This window comes from Amblyraja radiata, chromosome 1 (assembly GCF_010909765.2).
Source record: "Amblyraja radiata isolate CabotCenter1 chromosome 1, sAmbRad1.1.pri, whole genome shotgun sequence".
In the NCBI taxonomy this organism is placed as follows: Eukaryota; Metazoa; Chordata; class Chondrichthyes; order Rajiformes; family Rajidae; genus Amblyraja; species Amblyraja radiata.
The window spans coordinates 23,553,712-23,574,079 of record NC_045956.1 but is presented as its reverse complement, the minus strand read 5'-3'; the positions used below and the strand labels follow the sequence as shown (position 1 = coordinate 23,574,079).

The 20,368-nt window shown below is 42.8% G+C and overlaps 1 protein-coding gene across 2 annotated transcripts; it reads left to right on the top strand.

Moving 5' to 3' along the window:
* The first annotated feature begins 3,801 nt into the window (after positions 1–3,801).
* Positions 3,802–19,852, top strand: gar1 (GAR1 ribonucleoprotein). 2 transcript variants are annotated; one of them, XM_033018863.1, is made up of 7 exons: positions 3,802–3,958; positions 8,821–9,042; positions 10,137–10,291; positions 10,925–10,984; positions 14,451–14,574; positions 16,113–16,178; positions 19,472–19,852. In XM_033018863.1, exons 2-7 carry the CDS (start codon positions 8,835–8,837, stop codon positions 19,486–19,488), a joined length of 630 nt encoding a protein of 209 aa, XP_032874754.1. In that variant the 5' UTR covers positions 3,802–3,958; positions 8,821–8,834; the 3' UTR covers positions 19,489–19,852. The 2 variants fall into 2 exon arrangements, with proteins under 2 accessions (XP_032874754.1, XP_032874757.1); XM_033018866.1 differs by having other exon boundaries at positions 3,834–3,848.
* Positions 19,853–20,368: the final 516 nt, after the last annotated feature.

Sequence of the window (20,368 nt, the reverse complement as noted above, 5' to 3'; positions counted from 1 at the left end):
ATGTCTGCATGGACTTCAATTCATAAAATGTCAATCTCTTCTTAATGTCAATGAGACTTACACTGTAATTTACTGCCATAGATAAGTTACTTCAAGTTCATGTGGAGGAGCAGAGGCTGCAGAATAGCTAGAGAAAGAAACATCTCATAGTACCTAGGTCTGCATGGACTTCAATTCATAAAATGTCAACCTCTATTTAATGTCAATGAGACTTACACTGTAATTTACTACAATTGATGTTATTTCAAGTGGAGGGTCAGGCAGAGGCCACAGAAAAAAAAATCTCATAGTCATTAAGTCTGCATGAACTTCAATTCATAAAATTTCAACCTCTTCTTAATGTTAATGAGAATAACAATAGGTTGCTACCATAGAAAAATTAGTTCAAGTTCACATACACCAATTCATTTCTGCAGAAACATCAACTATTTCTGACATTTTCTCACTCCAATGGAAACCTATAAAGTGCGATCAATATCCCTCCGTTTATCTCCCGTGGACGGCACTATGTACAGCCCCCCCCTCCCCCCCCCGCCTGCGGAGATGATCCGCAGCTCCGCGTTCGCTAATCGGCCGCTTCTTAATTGAGACCGCGGCTTCCCTATATAAGTACCTAGGCCCCGCGGTCAGAGCACTTTTTCCTGGTAAGTTATCGCAGGCAGCTCCGAGATTAGCTGTTAAAGACTTATTACTCTACAACAAGCTGACATTAGTGACAATGTTTAATTGACTATGTTATGGATACACATAGTTTAGGCCCTCAACTTCATGAATAGAAACATAGAAATTAGGTGCAGGAGTAGGCCATTTGGCCCTTCGAGCCTGCACCACCATTCAATATGATCATGGCTGATCATCCAACTCAGTATCCCGTACCTGCCTTCTCTCCATACCCTCTGATCCCCTTAGCCACAAGGGCCACATCTAACTCCCTCTTAAATATAGCCAATGAACTGGCCTCGACTACCCTCTGTGGCAGAGAGTTCCAGAGATTCACCACTCTCTGTGTGAAAACAGTTCTTCTCATCTCGGTTTTAAAGGATTTCCCCCTTATCCTTAAGCTGTGATCCCTTGTCCTGGACTTCCCCAACATCGGGAGCAATCTTCCTGCATCTAGCCTGTCCAACCCCTTAAGAATTTTATAAGTTTATATAAGATCCCCTCTCAATCTCCTAAATTCTAGAGAGTATAAACCAAGTCTATCCAGTCTTTCTTCATAAGACAGTCCTGACATCCCAGCAATCAGTCTGGTGAACCTTCTCTGCACTCCCTCCATGGCAATAATGTCCTTCCTCAGATTTGGAGACCAAAACTGTACGCAATACTCCAGGAGTAATGAGTGAGTGAATGAATGAGTGAATGAATGAATGAATGAGTGAGTGAGTGAATGAATGAATGAGTAAATAAGTGAATGAATGAGTGAATGAGTGAGTGAGTGAGTGAATGAATGAGTGAATGAATGAATGTACAGCCTCCAAATCTCATTTTTTCACATTATAAAGGGTGCAATTAAATTAATTAAAGTCCATACAGATTAATTTTCATAAATTAACTTTAGATCTTACCTTTCAGTTTAAGTTGATTCACAACTTTGTGTTGCAGCACCTCAGCAGGGACTTTGCTTTCAAGGCTTTCTTCCACTTCTATCCATTTAGCTGCACATTCTTCAGACTTCTTAATGCTTTTCTCACTAAATTCAATTACCCTGCTGCAAGTTTCCACGACATGTATTCCACAGAACAACAAAGAACCTTCATCGGAATCTCCAGTAAAACAGGCATCAGTAGAGGCAATCTCAGCCATGTTGTGTGCTAGCCTGAAACAAAGTGCGTGATTGGCCAACTGGCAGACAACTCAATGTTAAACGTGCTTTGATTGGACTAAAAATACCAGACATTTTTCAGGTTTTTCTCTAATTTAATAAAAATGTGCACGTTTTGTTCATGACGAATTTCAGGGGTGATTTATATAATTTTTTTACACAATATGTGAAAATTTCATGTAGTTCGGTGACTTGGGTCACGAAACACTGGAATAAAGCTCCTCGGCCCGCAGCCTAATTCTGGCTTTGTGGATTCTGAGGTGGTCATTGGGGAAAGCCACAGTCTGTTCCACAAATGTGGCAAGAAGTGGAGAACACAGGGTGTCATGCAGTCCTCATGCATAGCCGTGCACTTCCCAGTACCACATCAAAGGCTCTTCATCCACTATGGGTGATCATGGGTCTGAAGCTCCCAGAGTAGAAGTAGTAGTTTGAAGAAAGCTTCCAGCACGTCATAAAACCCTTTTCAAGAAATGCCTAGTAATCTCCTCCAATGATAGAGAACGGAATAGAGCATCTGTTTTGGGAATCCAATGCAAGGCACACAAAGCACATGGCCTGCATAATGTAGCTGACCAAAAGTAACGGGGGCCTTAATGCAGTAAAAATAGCTTTGGTTTACTTATCCTAACAGTGAAGTTGGAGTTTTTAAGCAAAGGCAGCATTTGTGGTATTTTGCCAATGCCTTGACTTGCCTCCTGTAGGTAGTCCAGGTTTCAGAAGCATATAGAACAGAGATCACTGCTGCCCCATGGACGAGGTTTACATCAGCTCTGGGACGTATGTATCCCTGTTGCTCAGCGATCCAACATTTTGCTAGTGCATTGAACTTGGTCAGATTAGGTGCATGGTTGGAGCCTAGGACTGGCAATATGGGAAAATGTGGGGCTGGAATCAGTTGGAGAGTCAGACAGCGGTAAAACAGCCCATTTGGCCCAACTTGCCCACGCTTACCAACATTCTCATCTACACTAGTCCCACTTGCCTGCATTTGGCCCATATCCTATCCCTTTTCACTTTCTGCAGAGACCGTTCCCTCCCCAACTCCCTGGTTAACCCCCCCCACCCCCCACCCCCTCCCCAGTACTTTCCCTTGCAAACACAGGAGATGCAACACCAGTCCCTATACCTCCTCCCTCCACTCCATCCAAGGAGGTTCACTTGCACCTCCTTCAACCTCATCTACTGTATCCGCTGTTCCAGATGTCAACTCCTATATATCGGAGAGACCAAGTGCAGGCTCGGCGATCGTTTCACTGAACTCCTCCGCTCAGCCTGCCTAAACTTACATGATCTCCCGTTTGCTAAACGCTTTAACTCTCCCCCCCATTCCCTAACTGACCTTTCTGTCCTGGGCCTCCTCAATTGTCAGTGTAAATTGGAGGAACAGCACTTCATATTTCCTTTGGCAGCTTACACCCCAGCGGTATGAACATTGACTTCTTCCTTGCCCTCTCTATCAATCCCTCCCCTTCCTAGTTCTCCATCCAGTCTGACTGTCCCCTTGATTACATTTTATCTGTTCTGCTTTGTTGTCACCTTCACCTAGCTAGCAATGTTCTATTCCACAGTTTTCCTTCGAGCCTCATCCCCTTTCATGTCTCGTTTTCACCCTTTCCCCTGAATCCCAGTCTGAAGAAGGGTCTCGACCCGAAACGTCACATAAATTCCTTCTCTCCAGAGGTGCTGTCTGTCCCGCTGAGTTACTGCAGCTTTGTGTGTCTATCCTCGGGCTGCAGCGCTGCGAAGAGCAGAATTTGCCCGGAGCACGAGCAGCATTAAAGCATTCGCCACAACACCAGCCTGCGAGTTGACGGCTGAACAGCCAGGTAGAGAAGTGAAGTGGAGCAAGTGAGCTGGGATTGTGAAGGGGGCGGTCGAGGATTGCCGAGCCTGCCGCTAGAGGGTGCAGACCACTAGCTGCATCCAAAGATCTGCATCTGCAGCGGCCAACGCTGAAGCTGCACCACGTGAAAGTTCGTGATACGGCAGGTCGTGTCCCGTCGTAAAAAAAATATTCTCAACGGTGAGTGGGGGTGAAAAAAAAAAGCCGGGGGGAAATATTGGGAGACTTGAAATTGCATCTTAATATTGCAAACTAAACCGATGTATCGAAAATATCTGGCCAGCTGAAGAGTAAGTAGAGTTTCCCTCCCCTTTTGCTTTTTAAAATTCTGGTTGCAGCGACCGCGGCGGCGTTCCACGTGCTCCAGGGGAAAGTTTCAAGGCCAGTCTGAAAAAGGGTCTCGACCCGAAACGTCACCCTTTCCCTTCTCTCCAGAGACGATGCCTGTCCTGCTGAGTTACTCGAGCATGTTGTGTCTAATCCCCGGGATAGGATTGTGTGTGTGCGGCGGCAGCAGCATGTTGTGTCCATCCCCCGGGATAGGATTGTGTGTGTGTGCGTGAGGCTCCAGCATGTTGTGTCTAATCCCCGGCTCCAGCATGTTGTTTCCACCCCCCGGGATGGGATTGTGTGTGTGTGTGTGTGGCTGCAGCCCGGGGTCTGCGGGCACTACTCGTGCTCCGGGCAACGTTCCAGGCCCAGGACAAGGAAGTGGCAGTAGTAACAAAGTAACATAGACAATTAGCTGCAGGAGTAGGCCATTCATGGCTATGTGCATGGCTGATGAGTAGGCCATTCATGGCTATGTGCGTGGCTGATGAGTAGGCCATTCATGGCTATGTGCAAGCACTGCAGAGGGTGGTGAAAATCGCCCAACGCATCACCGGTTCCTCGCTCCCCTCCATGGAGTCTGTCCAAAGCAAGCGTTGTCTGCGAAGGGCGCTCAGCATCGCCATGGACTGCTCTCACCCCAACCATGGACTGTTTACCCTCCTACCATCCGGGAGGCGCTACAGGTTTCTCCATTGCCGGACCAGCAGGTCCAGGAACAGCTTCTTCCCTGCGGCTGTCACACTACTCAACAATGTACCTCGGTGACTGCCAATCACCCCCCCCCCCCGACTCCTCCACAGGAAAAACACTATGACTGTATGCATGTAAATAGATTTATTTATTGAAATCATATTCTATGTCACTCTTCCAGGGAGATGCTAACTGCATTTCGTTGTCTCTGTACTGTACACTGACAATGACAATTAAAGTTGAATCTGAAACTGATCATCCCAAATCAGTAACCCCGTTCCTGCTTTCTCCCCATATCTCTTGATTCTGTTATCCAACTCTCTCTTGAATACATCCAGTGAATTGGTCTGCACTGCCTGCTGTGGCAGAGAATTCCACAGACTCACAGCTCTCTGGGTGGAAAGCTAGGTAAATTCAATGCTGGCATTTATATCAAGTGGACTGGAATACAAAAAGAACAGATGTAATGCTGAGATAAGGCACTCGTCAGGCCGTATTTGGAGTACAGTGAGCAAATTTGGGCACCATATCTGAGGAAGGATGTGCTGGCTCTGGATAGGGTCCAGAGGAGCTTTACAAGAATGATCCCAAGAATGAGTGGGTTAGCATATGATGAGCGCTTGACAGCACTGGGCCTCTACTCGCTGGAGTTGAGGAGGGGACCTCATTGAATCTTACAGAATAGTGAAAGGCACAGACAGAGTGGATAGACACAAAATGCTGGAGTAACTCAGCGGGACAGGCAGCATCCCTGGAGAGAAGGAATGTGTGATGTTTTGGGTCGAGACCCTTCTCCTGACTGAGAGTCAGGGGAGAGGGAGACACAGATAAGGATGGGTAAAGTGTGTGAAAACGAGACATCAAAACAGATGGTGATCAAGGAAAATGTAGAATAGATTATTGTTAGCTAGGAGAAGTTGACAACAAAGCAAACAGAGATGAAATGTAATCAAGGGGACAGTCAGATTGGTCAGAGACCGAGAGAGAGGGAAAGCAAGGGTTAATTGAAGTTAGAGAAATCAATGTTCATACTGCTGAGGTGTAAGCTACCCAAGTAAAATATGAGGTGCTGTTCCTCCAATTTGCGCTGGGTCTCACTCTGACAGTGGAGGAGGCCCAGGACAGAAAGGTCAGAATGGGAGCGGGGGTTAAAGTGTTTAGCAAACGGGAGATCAGGTAGGTTTAGGTGGACTGTGCGGAGGAGTTCAGCGAAACGATCGCCGAGCCTGCGCTTGGTTTTGCCGATATATAGGAGTCCACACCTGGAACAGCGGATACAGTAGATGAGGTTTGAGGAGGTGCAAGTGAACCTTTGCCGGGATAGGTGGGGTATTTGGTGTGTAGGAAGGAACTGCAGATGCTGGTTTAAACCAAGAATAGACACAAAATGCTGGAGTAACTCAGCGGGCCAGGCAGCATCTCTGGAGCGAAGGAATGTGTGACGTTTTGGGTTTGAAGAAGGGTCTTGACCCAAAACATCAACGATTCATTTTCTCCAGAGATACTGACTGACCTTCTGAGTTACTCTGGCTTTTTGTGCATATCTTCAGGTCGTGGGGTGTTCACCCTTGGCCTCCATGTGGTGGGGAGGTGATGAGTAAGTTGGATGAATTGGCTACTCATGGTCGCCACAAAATCAATCTTTTGTTTCTCAGTGTAAACTGAATTGGTCCCACTGATAAAGAAGATTTGGGTCGGACCCCTTCAGACTGAAAAATACATAAAAGTGGTAGACTAACTTAGTCAGTCAGGCAACATCTCTACAGAACGGATAGGTGACTGTGAATAAGTTCTTCTTCAGACTGATTGGACTCATCGGTCTGAAGAAAGGTCCTGATCCATGACATTGCCAGTCCATCCCCTCCACATATGTTGCCTGACCTGCTGAGTACCTCCTGCACATTACGTTTCGGATGTAAATGTAGATGGGTCGGTTAGTAAGTTCACAGACGGCACCAAAAGTGATGGAGTTGCAGATAGTGAGCTGTCAAAGTATACCTGGGATCAAAGCTACAGAAATGGGTGGTGAAGTGGCAAATGGAGTTTAATCTGAACAAGTGTGAGATGTTGCACTTTGGAAAATTGAATGTAAGTGGAAAGCATACAGTTTAGAGAGTCCGCATTTTCCAGCCTTTTAGATGATGCACTTGTTCCCCTGGCACTTTTATTTCCATGTTATTTCACATTGCACATGGTAATATAATTTATTAATTGAGCCCTGGGGAGTTTCATCTTGTCAAAATGGTGAAACATTCAAGCACTCTAGCAGTGCGCAAGAGTCATCTTCCAGTCCCTGGCTTTGGATGCAAAACCTGCCTATATTCTCAACATGTGCTCCCAATTCCAGCTGCACACATGCCCACACCAACTAGAAAGTGGTCCTGACCACCCATATACCTCACTGGAGACCTCAAACTATCTTTAATCAGTCTTTACTGGACTTTAATTTGCATATACCCTTATATTCTGTATCGATGTTATACCCTTTATTCTGTATCTACACTGGATGGCTTGATTGTAATCATGTATAGTCTTTCAGCTGACTGGATAGCATGCAGCAAAAAGCTTTTCAGTGTCGCTAGGTACACGTGACAATAATAAACAAAACTAATCACGAACCTAACAATCTCCATTTTGAAAATGCCTAATGTCTTGGCCTTCACAGCTGTCTGTGGCAATGAATTCCACAGATTCGCCACCATCTGGCTAAATTAATTTCCCCTCATCTCCATTCTGAAGGTTCATCCTTTTATTTTGAGGCTGTGCACTATGGTTTTAGACTCTCTCATTACTGAAACATCATTTGCGCATGCATTGTAGGCCTTTATAATTTTCTAAATGTATTAGACAGTTGAGAGCTATGAGCGACAGAGGAGAAAATTGAAAAAAAAAGCCTTGAGGCAATTCGCTAGTATTCTACAGCATGGTGGAGCAAGCTTCAGAGATCAGGTCTACTCCTCCTATGTCCTTGTACACCTTATGTTTTTGGTGCTTGACTAAAAGTTTGATTCAAGAGGGCAGTGGGAAAGTGGTTGAGGACAACTTTTCAGTCTTTGCTGCAGATTCATAGACTCGTCACATTTGATGTCTTTAGGTGAAAGTGAAATGAGTTGGCTGCATCCATTTTTCAGAACCATTTCAACCATGCTTCAAGAAATCTGGCTGTGATCCTAAATAAGTTGCCATTTGATACTGCACGTCCTCGTCCTCCCCAGGTTTTGAGAGGGGGGGACAACTCCCCCCTCCCCCCCCCCCCCCCCCCCCCCCATGTTTTGTATTCCGGATTTTAAAATTCGGTGGAAAAAAAATCTATTAAAAATCTCCGCTTTCCGCGAGACAGTGGGTTTGGGACTGATGATCGAGGGCGCCGATTGGACGAGAGACATCGGTCAGCAGGCAATGGAGGGGGGGGGAGACCATGATGATTCAGTGCGATGATTGGAGGAGGGAGGTGTCGGTCAGAGGCTAAAGTAGGGGGGTGGGACTGAGGATAGAGCATGGTGATTGGAGGAGGAAAGGTCATAGGCGGAGCTTGAATCGGCAAAGCTCCGCTCTATGATCTTTGGTTCACAGGGCCTTTCATCGCCCGGAGTGGCGCAAAATCGGCCACGGGATTTTTCCACCGCCCCACGGTCAAATTGCTGTGTCGAGGCGATCGAGGCTCCCGATGTTGAAGCCACCGCAGGGGCCACAGTCTAAGAATAAAGGGGAGGCCATTTAAAACTGAGATGAGAAAAAACTTTTTCACCCAGAGTGTTGTGAATTTGTGGAATTCTCTGCCACAGAAGGCAGTGGCCAATTCACTGGATGAATTTAAAAGAATGTAAAATAAATCGAGGGTTATGGGGAGAAGGCAGGCACGGGTTACTGATTGTGGTTGATCAGCCATGATCACAATGAATGGTGATGCTGGCTTGAAGGGCCAAATGGCCTCCTCCTGCACCTATTTTCTATGTTTACTTGATCAACAAATAAATCCAATGATCAGCAAACTAAATCTATTGATAACGTGCAATCTTTCTTACTATATTTCAATGATGATGTGTAACAAATCCAGGTTGCATACTTTATTACTGTGTCAGGGAAGATAACTAATGTACCTTTACTGACTAAATGTAATCTTTTTCAGAATTTTGAATTGAAATGTCTTATCGTGGAGGTAGGGGCGGCGGAGGTGGCTACAGAGGTGGAAGAGGAGGTGGCGGCAGCTACGGAGGGGGAAGAGGCGGCAGCGGCGGCTACGGTGGGGGAAGAGGAGGCGGCTTTAGCGGAGGAAGAGGCGGATTCCGCGGCGGAGGTCGAGGAGGCTTCAATAGAGGATATGATCAGGGGCCTCCTGAAAGGGTAGTCGGTATGTATGAACATGAACGTATGGACATTGATTGGTGACAATGACAAGAATGACAATGGCACAATGACAAGAACATTGATTAGTATGGGTGTCAGAGGTTATGGGGAGGATGCAGGAGAATGGGGTTCGGCGGGAGAGATAGATCAGCCATGATTGAATGGCGGAGTAAACTTGATGGGCCGTATGGCCTAATTCTGCTCCTATCACTTATGACCTTATGAACAACATACTTGGCAAAAGTTGCATTGTCCTAAATCAAGAGGTTATTGTAATCCAGATAAATATTTCAAATGCCTGAGCAGCTGTTTAATTGGTCCATATTTTAATGAAAATATTTCCAGGGAAGAAGGCTGATTAGCTGAAGATCTTCACTACTGTTTGATCTTTTCTGCAAATGTGATATAAATGCTGCACATCAGGGAGAAATAGAATGCTTGGATGTTATGCTTCCTCTCTGATAAACTGGTTTTATGTTCTGATTTTGATTCCATGAGGATTCGGGTTTATTTTATTCATGGATTTCTGTAATAATAGCAAAGACACAAAGTAACATGTGTAAAATGATAAATGCTGCACAAATCTTGTTAGTCCAAACACGGGTGTCATGAAAATATTTTTGTATTCATCCTCTCATGTTAATGCAGTGTTTCATGTCTCATGTATTTTTTGTTTTTTTAGGACTTGGCAAATTAATTTCCCTCCTGAGATAAATAAAGTTATATCGTGTTGTATATAATTTGACTCCAAGCCTTTTAATCGCGTGAATACCCAATGTACTTCTGAAGTGTTAAATTTAATTTGGATTTACATTGTTTAAATATCCTTTTAAATGAGCTTTTGAATAACTGATGGAGTTAGGAGTACTTGATGGCGCAATGATCCAGCAGACCTTCATCCCATGAATTTGGATTCAAATCAAAAATTCATCGAAAAGATGGAAGGAGAGTGTTTCCACATATATTTAATGATTTTTTTTTTTTTGATGTGCAGCTTTAATTTTTTTTTAATTTAAAGCTATTCATTTATAATTTTAATGTATTCTTATGAACATTTAAATGTTATGGTTCTTTAACTCTTTGTTATATTTGTGTTAGAATTGGGAGATTTCTTGCATCCATGCGAAGATGACATTGTTTGCAAATGCACCTCGGAAGAAAATAAAGTCCCTTATTTTAACGCACCCGTTTACTTGGAAAACAAAGAACAAATTGGAAAAGTTGATGAAATATTTGGACAGCTTCGAAGTTTTGTATCCTTTTGTGAGTTAGTGTTGGGAAGTACCTAAATTAGTAGATGATTCTTGAGCTACATATGAAGGCATCGTATCAGCGAGTGTTTCTTTGACATCTTGTGCTGCTGTCAGGTGCGTTGGTTGTATGAGAACAAAATACTTGGTAACCCACTAACTAGGATTGGGTATAATCGCTAAAAAAAATGTGTTCACATTTATGTCTTCATTGATCTTAAAATTGGTGTGGCACAGTGGGGCAGCTGGTAGAGCTGCTGTCTCACAGTGCCATGGACTGGGGTTCGATCCTGACCTCGGGTGCACATTCTCCCTGTGACCACATGGATTTACTCTGGGTGCTCTGGTTTCCTCCCATCCAAAAACCATGTGGGTTTGTGTGTTAATTGACCTCTGCAAAATTGCCCCATATGTGTTGGGAATTGAAAAAGATAGAAATAGTGTAATATTGGAATAATGTAGAGATAGTGCAAACGGATGATTCAGCGTGGGCTCGGTGGACCTAAGGGCTTTTTGCTACACTACATCTCTAAATTAAAAACTAAAATTATGTCTCAATGGTGTGATTATAAACTTATTTGCCTAAAATTATTGGAAAAAAATGCTGTCTATTTTTTCCTTAATTGAAATTATTAGTATTTTTCAGTTAAGTTATCAGACAACATGAACGCTAGTTCCTTCAGGCAACCACAGAAGGTAGGTTTTATTCTAAAGATTAATTGAAAATATGACATTATTTACAGAAAATAATCCCTTTTTCATTTTTATTTTTGTAAAGTCCATTTCTTCAGTTCTTGCCAAAAGTTTTCTTCCATTTAGATTACCAACATGTTCCCATTACGAATAAAATTATTCTTGCAAGCAAATGATACTTGGGTACTCTTATCAATATTCGTGGATTTTACTGACTGGTGTACTCATACTTCTCACTAAGAACTATAAAATAGTTGCTTCTGGTCTATTTGGTCTTGGGCTGAAGGCCCTATTTCAACCCTGTGTGACACTCTGCCTCTGCAATCCCATGTTTTCTAATTTATTTAAATTTTGTTTTTGTGTTATCTTTATCAAAGGCTCTCAAATTCCAAATGTACCACATGCCTTGATTCCTAATCTATTCTGCTGGTTCCAACCTCAAAAATTCTTTAGAAAATATTGGATGTGATTTCCCTCTTATTCATGTTCATTCGAAGTGCTCTGTTAATATATCTTTCCTATTTTGTCTAATTTTACCATCTACTAACTCAGCCCAGTTTTTCTCCCTCTGTTTTCAGGTAGTTATATTTGCCACCTTCCGATATGTGTATTCAGTTCTAAAATCTTTTGATTTTAATTTATCAATTAATAGTCCCATTTATTTTTTTCAAGTACTTTTACTTTCTTTGACCTCCTTTTTCACTAGATCTGTTAATTACTATTTCCAGGTAAGATTCGCGAAGCCATGGACAATATCTCTGTTTAGTTTCTATGCTGTTCCCCAGTATAATTTCTCAACTCAGCATTTAAGCAATCCACATTAGCTTCTGCAAAACATTCACTTTTGCAGTTAGACTAACACTTGCTGTCATCTTGGACCACTTGTATTCCACTCTCCCTGTCTTTAAGTGTCAGTGTTTTTAGTTCTTCGTTGCTAAGTTGTGTTTTTCCAATCCAAACGGTTTCTCCTCGCTTTTCCAACATTTTATATATTTTGTTTTTGTAATTCATAGTTGGATCGTTCTTCTTACTTATTGGGGTTGGTGCTTTAAATGGGATATACATTTGTTCTTCTTCTTGCGAATGAAACATAAACCAAAGGAATAGTTAGATTTCAAACCGGGCGTTGAGCAGCCAGGTTGTTGTCCCTGCGTCAATGTCTGCCAGGTCCTGAGCTCCATTTGGTGGGTGGTAGAGCGGGCACCCAGACATGACATGGTTGGCTGCCTGTTGTTTTTTGTTGTTTTTTACTCACTCTTTCTCCACTGCCATATCTCATTATGTAATTTTATCATGTTCTGATTATTTTTCCTTTAAAGCCCTAGAACAGCAAGATTATTAATTAACGCTTTATCGTTGCACAAAATTAAATCGACCTGCAGCGCAGAGAGTTTGTGCAAATTGTTCGTAATCTGAGCCTGTCCATTTGCACCAGCATATCCTTCAATAATACTCTGATTTCACCAGCTTACCACACGGTTTTAAGGAACTCTTGCAGAAACAAGGAACTGCAGATACGCAATGTGCTGGAATAACTCAGCAGGTTATACAGCATTTCTGGAGAACATGGGTAGATCACTCTTCAGGTCGGGACCCTTATCTTCAGTCTTCCGTTGAAACGTCACCCTTCCATGTTCTCTACATCTACTCCAATACTTCCTGTCTCCAGCTATCAATGTCATCCTTTGAGTTCTTTCAAGGAACTCTTTCCGGTCACGTTGCCATTGTCTTGTCAAATGTACCAGTGATAACAAATGGAATAAAGGCTATTTCAAAAACATTGTCCAAAATGAGGAACTCATTGAAGACTTAAATGACAAGTCTCCCTGAATTTTGCCAGCTTTAAAGGACAGGATCCAAACAAACCACGCAGCGTGATGTGGAGAATGCACATCAGTGATAAATGAACCTCCCTGAGATAAATGCAGTATCCCAGGAATGAGTAGGTTAACATATGATGAGCGTTTGTTAGCACTGGGCCTGTGCTCACTGGAGTTTAGAAGAATTTATTTTATTTTTTATTTATTTATTTATTCCGAACAAGTAAAGACATTAAAGACATTAATAGTAACAAAATCGAAATTATCAAACAATTGGACATTACAATCAATATTTACAAAGCAATGAAAAGAACAAAAGCAAAGTTCCAATGTGTCTGTACAAGCTCGAAAAGGAGTGAGAAGAAGAATAACTTATTAAATCTCACCCCTTTTCCCCAACACTTCTACCATGTTTAAAAATCAATTAATTAATAATAATAATACTACCCTAGGCAATTTCCCATAATACCTACAGACATATATATACATACAACTATTATGCACATACAAACTTCATATCTGAAGTACCCAAACATAAGTAAACAATAGTAAAGCAATAGATAAACATTAACTCCCACTTGTCAACCATCCCCTCCATCCCTGTACCCCTTGAAAATTATTTTTTTATATATCATTTTAAAATTATTCATGTTTGTGCATTGCTTTAATTCCCCGTTCAATTTATTCCACACTCCTACTCCACAAACCGAAATACAAAAGGTTTTTCTAGTCGTACGGACTCTTTGTTTCTTAAAGTTAAATATTCCTCTTAAATTTAACACGCTCGTTAAATAATTTTTGAATGTTTCCAGGTAAATTTTTATTTTTGGCCCTAAACATTATCTGAGCTGTTTTGAATGTAACCAAATCTTCTAATTTTAATAATTTTGACTCTAAAAATAATGGATTCGTATGACCCAGATACTTAGCATTATGGATAATACGAATTGCTCTTTTTTGCATCATGGTTAATGAGTGTATCGAATTTTTATAGTTATTACCCCAGACTTCTGCACAATAATGAGGGGGGATCTAGTTGAAACATACAGAATAGTGAAAGTCTTGGATAGAGTGGATGTGGAGAGGGTGTTTCTATTAATGGGAGAGTCTAGAAGGGTCATAACCTCAGAATTAAAGGACATTCTTTTAGGAAGGAGATGAGGAGATATTTCTTTAGTCAGAGCGTAGTGAATCTGTGGAATTCTTTGCCACAGAACAAGGCAGTGGATATTTTTAAGGCAGAGATAGATAGATAGATTTTTGATTAGCACAGGTGTTAAAGGTTATGGGGAGAAGGCAGGAGAATGGGGTAAGGAGGGAGGGATAGATCAGCCATGATTGAATGGCGGAGTAGACTTGATGGGCCGAATTGCCTAATTCTACTCTTATTCCTTATCGGTCATATGATCCTGGGTCAAACATTGGACCATTTGTTAGAGACGTCTTTGAAATAAAATCATTTTTTCGAAAAATGATTCGTTCATCTACGAACCTCAACTGAATTTATAAATATTGCTGCAGTCATGCAGAAAAATGTAGTAAAAAAATCATTGATCTGCTTTTCTCTTTGTGCACAGTGAATGCTGTGCATGAAACTTTGCCTCAAGTGTACTTGGATTTACTTGGGTAATTTTCCTTTTTCCCTGCAGTTTTACGTTGATCCAGCAAAACTACTCCCGCTTCAGCGGTTTTTGCCTCTGCCACCTGGTGTAAAAGGTGGGATGAGGGGAGGCCGGGGTACCAGAGGTCGAGGTGGACGTGGTGGGAGAATGGGTAAGAAATGTTCCATTAATTGAACAAGACCAACAACATATCTATTCAAGTTCCTATTTTTATGTATACACTCCATTGCAGTGTTACCAAAGGTACAGTGGCTTAGCTGGTAGAGCTATTTTCCTGATGGTAAAATGACTACAGATGCTGTAGGTCAATGATAGTATTGCCTTTATATAAATTGCCCTTGCAGCACATCATTATGTACCATTGTGCAGGGTGGCACAGCTGGTAGAGCTGCTGCCTCACAGCACCAGAGACCCAGGTTTGATCTTGACCTCGAGTGCGGTCTGTGCGGACTTTGCACCTTCACCATGTGTGTCTCCTCAAGGTCAGTTCACCCCCCCCCCCCCCAAAATTCCAAAGACGTGTGGGTTTATAGGGAAATTGGCCTCTGTAAATTATTCCGAATGTGTAGGGACTGGATGAGGAAGTGGGATAACAGAACTAGTGTGAACAGGTGATCGATGGACAGCAGTGGGCCAAAGGGCCTGTTTCCACACTGTATCTCTAAAACTGAACTAAAAACAATTGATAAGTCTCAGAAGAGGACAGGATACAGGTACAGGATACTGAGTTGGATGATCAGCCATGATCATATTGAATAGCGGTGCAGGCTCGAAGGGCCGAATGGCCTACTCCTGCACCTATTTTCTATGTTTCCATGTTTCTAAGGGGGTTGGCCATGGACGTATGTTTTAATGAATGTCATAAAAGAGAACAAAGAGACAGGGAGATGGAGAGACTCGGGAACAGAATTTCATGACATTGCCTCGGAAGCAGAAGACAGATCGTCCAATTGATCGACAATAAAGGGCCTGTCCCACGAGCATGCGACTCCATGCAGCAAGCGCGACCTAAAGGGCCGGTCCCACCAGCATGCGCCTGCATGCGGCAAGCGCGACCTAACGTGGTCGCTTGAGCCGTACGACCTCGCGTGGCCGGTCCCACTTCGATCGCCGGAGCCGTATGGAGTTGTGCGGAACTGGTCCCGACATCGCAGGGGTCTCCGAAAAACTAACCGTGTTTAAAAATTCTGCGTGGCAACGGCCTGCCGGCCCGCAGCCGCCTCGACGCCGTACGTCACGCGCGAACTTCCCGCGGACTTCGCTGGAACTTCATGTCACTCACTCGACCTCCGCGCAGCCCCCGCTTCTGGTTTGGTTGCGCTTGCCACATGCTGGTGGGACCGGCCCTTTAGGTCGCGCTTGCCGCATGAAGTCGTATGCTCGTGGGACAGGCCCTTAAGGGAAAAGTTAGAGGGTAGAACTGGAACAGTGCAAATATCTTGGTGGTTTGAATGGTTATTGAACCTGAAGAAAATTGGATGGGCTGGGAAGAGTGGTGGTGGTGTTAAATTGAGATGTTGGAGAGGGTTGAAAACAAACATGTATAACTATTGAAATGACCTGATTGGTCAATTTTAAAAGCAAATATTGTATTGATGCAGCAGTCTTTTCCATTTTAAGAATGAGTGGCTGTGGGTAAATGTTTTCATGTGCAATAACCTAATGATTATATTTTTGATTTTTATCCAGGTGGTTTCAGAGGTGGCAGAGGAGGTTTCAGAGGTGGCAGAGGAGGTGGAGGTCGCAGCTTCAGAGGTAAATAACAAAGCTTGTGTTATATTTCATTAGCCTCCAGTCGTTTTCCTTGCTCTTTGGATGTTATATTTTAAATGCAGGCTTTAAATAAACGAGTGAGTGAGTGAAAACCTTTCTTAGAAAATACATGCATTTGTAACTTGTGAAGAGGTTGTTTGGCTATCACTGCAATGACCAATGGCTAATGTTTTCAACGATGATGATGCCAGCCTTTCATCTGCTGACTGTGGGGGTGCTTGAGCTAGGCTGAAATATGCCGGATGGATTACAAAGGTGGAGCACAAATTTCCAAACTCTGAAACTGGGAAATTGCCTGGCAAGTCTGTATCTTCTTAACTCGCTGCAAAGAAAATGGGTTCTCTAAAAATTAGTGGGAAAACACTTCGACCAGGAGAATTCAATTTTGTTCAATATCTTTTGAGTGCAAAGTATTTTAACTTAAACAGGACTCGAACAGTTTTGAACGTTTGCATATTAAGGTCATTTGATTCAATTGGTTGCTGGCCATCAAAGCCATGCAGTCAGCGTGACTGACCCCGTGCTGGGAGAGGCTCTGGACCTTGGTGATGAGCCACAAGTCAGCACTTTTAAGACCCTGTGTGGTCTAGGGCGCAGGTTACCTGGAATCTCTGGACAGCAAACCTTCACTACATCTCCCTCCCTCCTTGAATCGTGCAAAGACATCTATTTTACCAGGTTTTCAGTCTGCTCTGATTTTGAGACTTTGCACACTATTGCTTTCAATTTGTCTTCATTCTTTCAACCACGTTTTCTTATTTTTCGCACCCCTAGTCCAACCCACTCCTAGTCAGAACAAGGACAGGGTTCCATTGTCCATGGTTTCCAATCTACCCGCCTCTCCATTCAACAGATCAGCCTCCTTAATTTCTATCATTTCCAACAACAGTTCACTATCAAGCCTGCTTTCTTCCCCCTTCCATTTCGGCATCCAAGGGGACTTTTCTGCCTTCCTTGGTCCATTCTTCCATCTCCTTCAATTAGTTCTCACTCATGATTTTTTCCCAGAAAATAGCAGGAGATGCAACATCTGCCTTTTTACCTTCCGACAATCCAAGAATCCAAACATCCTTCCAGGTGAAGCAGTAATTCATGTGTTGCTTCCAATTTCGGGTGTTGCATACAGTGCTCGCTTTACCATCTTCTCTACAAGCCCAGCCAGGGTGACTGCAGAACCCTTTCTTTCAGCCTGCACTGCTAGCATCCAGCATCCAGTGATCTGATTTTAATTCTCATCCCATTCCTCTTCTACAGTGCTCCAGTGACACCCAACATAAGTTCGAGGAACAGCATCTCATTTTTATCTCTACATCAGACCCTAAGAGACTAGTTAGTTTTAATTACTTGAGATGCTCTTTTTCACTGTCTCTTTCAGTTTGTTTAACCTTTCCATTTTGTTTAATAATTATTACCATGACAGCTTTAGTGTGTCCCCATCACAGATATTGTCTGAAGGAGGGCCTGACCCGAAACGTCACCTATCCTTGTGGCCCAGAGATGCTACCTGACTTACTCAGTTATTCCAGCACTTGTGTCTCTTTTGTAAACCAGAATCTGCAGTTCCTTATGTCTACAGATATTGGCTCTGTGTTTTTCACCCCTACCTATCTCTACAACTTAAAACATGCTAGCTTTTGGTCCATTCCAGTTCTAAAGAAGAATCCTTGACTCAAAACATTTCCTCTCTCCCCAGTGCTAGCTTTGTACCTGCTGAGTGCTCCCAGTACAGGTCCACCACTGGTTTACCAGCACCCATGGTTCCAGTGCCTTTCTGGGTTGTCTGTTTTGCTGGGCAAACAGTAGTCACGGGCTCCAAGAGGAGTCGGACAGTATTGGAACAATCCACCTAGGCCGCCAAAGATACCAGTCTGCAAAGTTGGAACTGAACCTGCCGACAGGAACTGATCTGCCGGCCCCGGCTGGGCCAGAGTTCCAGAGTCCTGGCCACAGGGGGCCAATTCGACCAGCAGATCGGCGCGGAAGTCCCAATGAGGTCGAGATCAACCATCTGGTCTAGACACCACATTCTGTGAGGTGGGGGGTGGGGGGAGGGTTGTTCAAGTGCATTCTCTTAATTTTTTAAAGAAGGAACTGCAGATGCTGGAAAATCGAAGGTACACAAAAATGCTGGAGAAACTCAGCGGGTGCAGCAGCATCTATGGAGCGAAGGAAATAGGCAACGTTTCGGGCCAAAATCCTTCTTCGGGTTTCGGCCCTAAACGCTGCCTATTTCCTTCGCTCCATGGATGCTGCTGCACCTGCTGAGTTTCTCCAGCATTTTTGTGTACATTCTCTTAAATTTGTTCAGTTCAAAGGAGTGTCAGACCAACAGTTGTGAGAAGATCAGTGGTGGACCTGTATATTCTAGTTTTTGTTTCTTTAAAATTGCCAAACTAACCTGCGGCTGCCAGCTCTTGATTCTCCGTCCAAAGTTCTCTCTGTCTCAACCATCAGTCACACAATACTCACAGGTCTTGGTAACTTGGCCACACCTTGACTTAAAAATTCTCACCCAAGTGCAAATTGGTATTTATTTATCTTTCCCTTTGTGTATTCTTGTGGGCTTCTTGAGCACTGCAGTTCTCTGACCTTGGTACAGTTTTCCAATTCTGGCCTCTCAAGTTTCCCAATGTTAATTCTTTCTTCGATGGCATCCGTTTCAATTTACAAGCAAAATAACTTTTTTGTTTTGTTTAATATGCACCTTAAAGCCTATAATTTTGATCATGCATCTGTCTGAATATCTTCTTTGTACTTTGGTGTCATATTTTGTCTGAAAGTGACTTAGTTTCTAAAGAGTGATTTTGATTTTTGAGTATGTGTAGTTATATATGGATTCCCAGTTTAGCATTGTGCCCATGCTCTAGTCCAACTTGTTTATGTACAATGGGAACAAACAGTCACGCGGCATATTACTGTGACCAGAACATTTTCACCCCCCTCCCTCCACATCCGATTCCATTTGATCTTGAATTCCAAGTTGCCTCATTCGGCTTTCTGAGAATCCCATCTGTTGCGTTGAATTTTTTTTAAAACTTGCCAAGTTTGTCACTTCTAAGCCATCTAAGCTCCATTAGTATACAGACCGCTTAATATTTATGCTTGTGCCCAGCTCCATTGGGTCCCCTGGACCAGATAACCATTTCAGCTAAATGTTATCAGGCTTTCAGCCAAGCCTAAACTGTACAAATGTATATATTTGTAGTTCTCCATTGTTTACCAGTTGTTGGACTACTGAACTTGTAACCTGTATCCTTTTATTCTCCCTATTTAAGGTGGAGGAGGAAGATGAACATGGATATTTAAGAGCTGGCCAGCAGCCTCCAAAAGTATTCTTTATATCTTCTACCAGTTCATGCCTTTGCTGTGATGGGCTATACCAAACCGAGGAATATTTAAAATCTAGTATAGATTTTTATATTGCAATCACGTCTGTATAATTAATTCGGATATATTTGAGGGTCCAATTTATATGTAATTTGTGTTTTAATTCAATATTTTCTGAACATATTTATATACAAGGACAAAAGCAGTCATTTGTATTGAATTAAATTTACAATGTCCTACCGATGTAACGATACTTAATTTACAAAACAGAGCATTGTGAGATGATTGTTCAGTGAAATTGGTTTTAAAATAAATGTTTGTTGCAAAGACTTTTGTGTGAAGTTTTACCCGGGAGCCAATTGACTGAGATCACGTGCAAGTAGTTTTAGCATGGAAGTAATCATCGCGTAATATTTACATGGAGTAAGGGGTGCATTAAGTGGAGATGCTGCCTCGGCTCCAGCATCTTGGTTCAATCCTGACATCCAGTGCATTCCTGTGGCCATGTGGAGTTTCCCCAGAAGCCCTGGTTTCCTCCCATCCCAAAGATATGCAGGTTAGTGGGTTATTTGGCCAATGTAACTTGCCCTTGAGTATGTTGGTTACAGACATCATTTTGGAGGTAGTTGATGGGAATCTGGGGAGATAAGGATATATGAAATACGGGAAAATGTGATTATATCACAGACTCAGTGGCCTGAGTGACCTCCTTTACTGTAATCCTGTGAACAGTGAATTTTAAAATGTTTCATTCTAGGGGAGGTGGGAGGATCACTGATATAACTGGAATCTCGTCAAAATAATTGTTCACCTACCCAAGTGGACACATAATGGAAATGTTGTAA